Below are 5,325 nucleotides of genomic sequence, written 5' to 3'. Positions count from 1 at the left end.
AGAGCCTCACTGGAACCCAGATTTATTTATTTATTTATTTTTTTAGAAAAGAAGTGGAAGTCAATATTAATTTTTGTGGTAATCAATAGAATGCCACAAATGCTGTGGACTGATTTTGAACTTGTATTTAACCCGGAATATTCCTGAAAGCTTCTTTTTTCGTTTTTCATATTTTGTATCTTGTTTACTGCCTGATTGTGGATTGTGGAAAGCAAGCAGGGTTTATTGTTTGATCATGAGGGCAAATTCTCAAGGGTAACATTCGAGACATAACAAAAATCTTGCTGTTTAAAATGTCTGTCCTGATGCTTCCTGCCAGTAGATTTGTTTGTTTTCTTAAATGCGCACAGACGTCCTGTTCTCCGATTGGTTTAAAGTCGACTCGAATTCCATAAGCTCCACCCACTATTTTATATATAGTTGGGGCTGCATGAGTTGGGCAATCAGAACAAGTTTATGGGAGAAATAGATGAAATGGTTGTTCTAGTCAAACCGAGTTCTCAGCTGGTCAGTAAAACCATGGATGGAAACCAGCACAAAGTAGAAGCGAACGTTTTGCTTCTTGGAGCAGAAAATGTTGGGAAGTCAGGTGAGCACTGGAAATGACAAGATTTTCATCCATGTAATATCAGTATTGTTCGACAAATGAATAATTGTTATTCATTGTTTGCAGCGCTCACCGTGCGATTTCTTACCAGAAGATTCATCGGGGAGTACGGGGATATTGGTACGTAAATTACGATAATACTGAAATTTAACTGCAGGCAGTACGGTGTATCAATGTATTGTTTTTAATGTCATTATTGTCTTTTTCTTCAGAATCAATATACAGTCATATTGACAAAACTGATGGGCGAGAGATATCCTTAAATATTTGGGACTCCCTGTATCCACAGGTAAGGTGACATTTATTTTGTCGCATGAGTTATGAGGTATTTGTTTTGCTCCAATTTTGTGGCCATAAAATGGGCTGTTTGACCGAACGCGTTTCTGCTAAAAAAAAACAAAACAAAAACGCAGGTGTCTCTAGACGCGTTTTAAAGGAATATTCTGAATTCAATACAAGTAAAGCTCAATCGACAGCATTTGTGGCATAATGTTGATTACCACAAAAAATATTTCGATTCGTCCCTCATTTCTTTAAAAATAATAATAATAAAGGTTACAGTGACAAACTTAAAATGGAAGTGAATGGAGCCAATTTTTAGAGGGTTTAAAGGCAGAAATGTGAACCATATAATTTTATAAAAGCAATAACATTAATTCTTCTGTTAAACTTGTGTGTTATTTGAGCTGTAAAGTTGTTTTAATTGACGTTTTTACAACGTTTTAGTGTTAACAATGTTATGTCGTAATGGCAACGAAGTTGTTCAATTAGATATAACTGTGAAGTAAGGTAAAGGTTCGTACTCTAAAATCATGTTAACACATTGTTTACGTCTAGTGCCTATACTTTTGAAACGGTGAGTATTTTAATGTTTACGGATTGGTCTCATTCACTTCCATTGTAAGTGCCTCATTATAACCCAGATTTTTTATTTTTATTTTTATTTATTTTTTAAGAAAAGGAGGGACCAGTCTAAATTAATTTTGTGGTAATCAACATTATGCCACAGTGTTAGGTAAGTTACTCTTTAACAAAAAACAAAAAACAAACAAACAATTAATAACTACTAACTAATTAGATTACTGTACTAAATACTCTGTCTGAAAAGTAATTGCGTTACTTATTGCTAATTACTTTCTAAAACCCTTATCAACCTCGACCAGATGAAAAATGCAAGGATACACATGAAATTGTTCTTTTAATTCTTTCAGATAAATCATATAAAATCAAATACATTTTTCACAAACTAGCCAAAGAATTTAAGGGTGTTGCATTTAATTAGAAAACATAAATTTTAAGAGAGCCTGGGTAGGTCAGCGAGTATTGATGCTGACTACTACCCCTGGAGTCGCAAGTTCGCGAGGTCTCCTAAGCAACCAAATTGGCCCAGTTGCCTGGGAGGGTAGAGTCACATGGGGTAACCTCCTTATGGTCACGATTAGTGGTTCTCGCTTTCAGTGGGGCACGTGGTAAGTTGTGCGTGGATCGTGGAGAGTAGCATGAGCCTCCACGTGCTGGAAGTCTCTGCGGTGTCATGCACAATGAGCCACGTGATCAGATGTGCGGATTGACTGTCTCAGAAGCGGAGGAAACCGAGACTTGTCCTCCGCCACCTGGATTGAGGTGAGTAACCGCGCCTTCACGAGGACCTACGAAGTAGTGGGAATTAGGCATTCCAAATTGGGGAGAAAAAGGGGATAAAAATTCACAAAATTCGATTTTAAATTCACAATTGTTTTATATGGAATTGTTCTATAGTCTATACAGTATTTAACACAATTACATCAGAAGTAACTAATTAAATTACTGAACAATTAAGAGTAATCCCTTTTTTCAATGAAAAAGTAATTTAATTACAGTAATTAATTACTTAGTAATGCATTACACCCAACACTGACAACAAATGCTGTTGATTGAGCTTAACTTTTATAGAACCCGGAATATTCAGTATAAAAATGTGCCGTTCCTGTACATCTAGCGCATGTTTACCTAGGAAAACAATTGAAACAGCACGGATGGATGCATACACATGTTCGGTGTGAACGGCCCCTAACCCTGTGAATTATTTTATCTCCAGAGCTGCGAAACGACCGAATCCATCAGTGACAAACAGCTTCAGTGGGCGGATGGTGTGATCCTCGTCTACAGCATCTGTGATCGCTCCAGCTTCGAAGTGGTGCGGCAACAGGTACAGCTCATCCGCCGGACCAGAAAGCTCTCCACATCTGCTCCGATCATAATCGTGGGGAATAAGCGAGACCTGCAGCATCAAAGAGCCGTGTCCAGCGAGGAGGGCAGACTGTTCGCCCTCTCCGCAGACTGTGGCTTCTTTGAGATCTCCGCGGCTGAAACCTACCACGGTGTGCTGCTGGTCTTTCATGAAATTCTGGACCTCATCAAGGAGTCCAAAGCACTGAAAAAGGGAATGGCTGGAATTAAGGGCATAGTCAGGAGCGTATCTGCAGTTTTTGGGAAGAAACGGGAGTAGCGCTGAATTGATAATGATGAGACTAGGCTGATCAAATCACTCGTGGCAGCCGAGCAACTAGTTCAGAAGACAGCTCAGACCGATGGGGTCTGGGACGGAAGTGGGTCGCTTTCGTCTAATTCTAATAAAACTAAATGGGTGGTGAAAAGAGAATGAATAACGTTGATAGCAGGTTAAAAGCTCAGGGCCCAGACTTATAGTGAAGGAAAGTCATTAAAGTTTGTTTTAGCAAGACAATTAAGTGACTGCTGAAGATAAGTGATCCTGGGCCTTGATACAAGTTGGCTAAAGAGTATGTGCATTTAATGAAAAGAGAGGCAGTCCTTGTGATTTCTGAAAGAATTATCCTTCAGTACTGAACAGAGCTGAATTCAAGAGAGCTTTGGCTCCAGATCTAAGAGACCTTAAAGGGATAGTTAACCCAAAAATGAAAACTCTCATTTACTCACCCTCATGCCATAACAGATGTGTTTGACTTTCTTCTGCAGAACACACAGAAGAAAATCTGTGCTCTGTAGGTCCATACAATGCAAGTTAATGGTGACCAAAATTTTGAAGCTCCAAAAAGCACAAAGGCAGCATAAAAATAATCCATAAGACTCCAGTGGTTTAATCAGTGTCTTCTGAAGCGATCTAGTTGGTTTTGGGTGAGAACAGACCAAAATATAACTCCTTTTTCACTAAATCTTGACAGCAGTCTCCTTGGCGATCATGATTTCAAGCTCAATTACACTTCCTATAGCGCCATCTAGTACTCGGTGCATGTGTCAAAAACTAGTAAGTGTAATCGAGCTTGAAATCATGATCGTTACATGATGAGAGAATTTTCATTTTTGGGTGAACTATCCCTTTAAATAGAGGAATGGACTTTGTCCCTGTTTAGTCCCCACTGACAAGTTTTTGAGGTGTAAAACTAAAAGTAGTAAAAATGTATAGAAATTGTTTGTATATATTGTCATTTCTAGAACATATATATAAATTTTTTTTTTTTCCTTTTTTTTTTTTTTCTAGTTTCTCTGAGGTTGGCTGTTGTATGGTAACTGGTGATTGTTACCGGACTGGTCAGTATTCTGATGTTCTTGAATATGTACCATACAACAAGAAGAAATATATTTGTTATTGTTATGAAATGCCTGGATCTTTAACTTTTGTATGAAAATATGTTGTTCTTTGTTTTAATGAGACCTTGTGTATATTTGTTAATTTTCAATGATAAATTTAGGTTTTCAATAAAGGAAAATCAATCATCTTTGTTGCAAAAGTGTGGTGACTCATTAGCTATTCTCTGCTTAAATTATCAAAACAACAAAAGCATTTGTACAATTTTTTTTTTTTTTTTTTACAGAAAGCACTGCAGGAGCTTAAGAGGTTTTGGGTGTAAACAATAAAATATGTAAAACTTAAGCAGTTAAATAGTAATAATTCACCTATACATGTTGCATCAGAACAAATTGCAGTTTCCCATCTCACTGAAAGTCACTCTCGCCATCCATTTTCCAGTTCTGTTTTAATTCCAAAGTTCTAGTCAGTACAGAGAAATATGACACATTCACTTTAAGTGACATTCCCTGTCTATTGCTACAACTCAGTTCACTTTAAAATTTTTTTCACTCTGTAATCTACATGGTCTATCCTCTCTTTTGTGTGTATAAAATATATGCGTGCAGGAGTTTTATTAGGGGTAGCTTTTAAAGTAAGCTAAGGAATTGAAATATATTTCTATGTTGCATGCTAATATTTGAAAGAATCGTATATAAAGACATTACACTATAATTTCAGCATGTTGTCTCAGGTACTAATATCAGACAGTTACAAACCACCACTAATCTTTCCAGATCTCATTGTAACCATATCAGACCGAAGTATATTAAAGCAGCTGTGACAAAGTAATACAATGCAAAGAGCAATTTTGCATCAACTTTAAATTTCACTTTTGCAGGCTTTAGTACACATGGCTAACCAATGCTTTATTTCAGCTTTTAAAATGCCTGAACATACTGAATGCTAAGCTAAATATTTTATTTAAAAGTTAACCTGTTATTATTGAAGTATTTTCTCCACCACTTAGATTTTTTTTTTTTTTTTTTTATAAGACATATTAGAGCTGCTGTAGAGTAGCTGTCTGTTCTGAGTTCAAATGATTTGTGATTACATTTCAGGGGTTATATACAGGTGCATCTCAATAAATTAGAATGTTGTGGAAAAGTTCATTTATTTCAGTAATTCAACT

The 5,325-nt window shown here is 36.6% G+C and overlaps 1 protein-coding gene across 1 annotated transcript; it reads left to right on the top strand.

Annotated features, from left to right (window-relative positions):
• The first annotated feature begins 430 nt into the window (after window positions 1-430).
• Window positions 431-4,510, top strand: zgc:171704 (Ras-related and estrogen-regulated growth inhibitor-like protein). Its single transcript, XM_051720298.1, has 4 exons — window positions 431-589; window positions 674-727; window positions 820-896; window positions 2,685-4,510. The coding sequence occupies exons 1-4, from the start codon at window positions 457-459 to the stop codon at window positions 3,093-3,095; spliced, it is 675 nt and encodes a 224-aa protein (XP_051576258.1). The 5' UTR covers window positions 431-456; the 3' UTR covers window positions 3,096-4,510.
• Window positions 4,511-5,325: the final 815 nt, after the last annotated feature.

This window comes from Myxocyprinus asiaticus, chromosome 16 (genome assembly GCF_019703515.2).
Source record: "Myxocyprinus asiaticus isolate MX2 ecotype Aquarium Trade chromosome 16, UBuf_Myxa_2, whole genome shotgun sequence".
Lineage (NCBI taxonomy): Eukaryota > Metazoa > Chordata > Actinopteri > Cypriniformes > Catostomidae > Myxocyprinus > Myxocyprinus asiaticus.
Note: the sequence above shows the minus strand (reverse complement) of the source record. Positions and strands in the feature narration are given on the sequence as shown.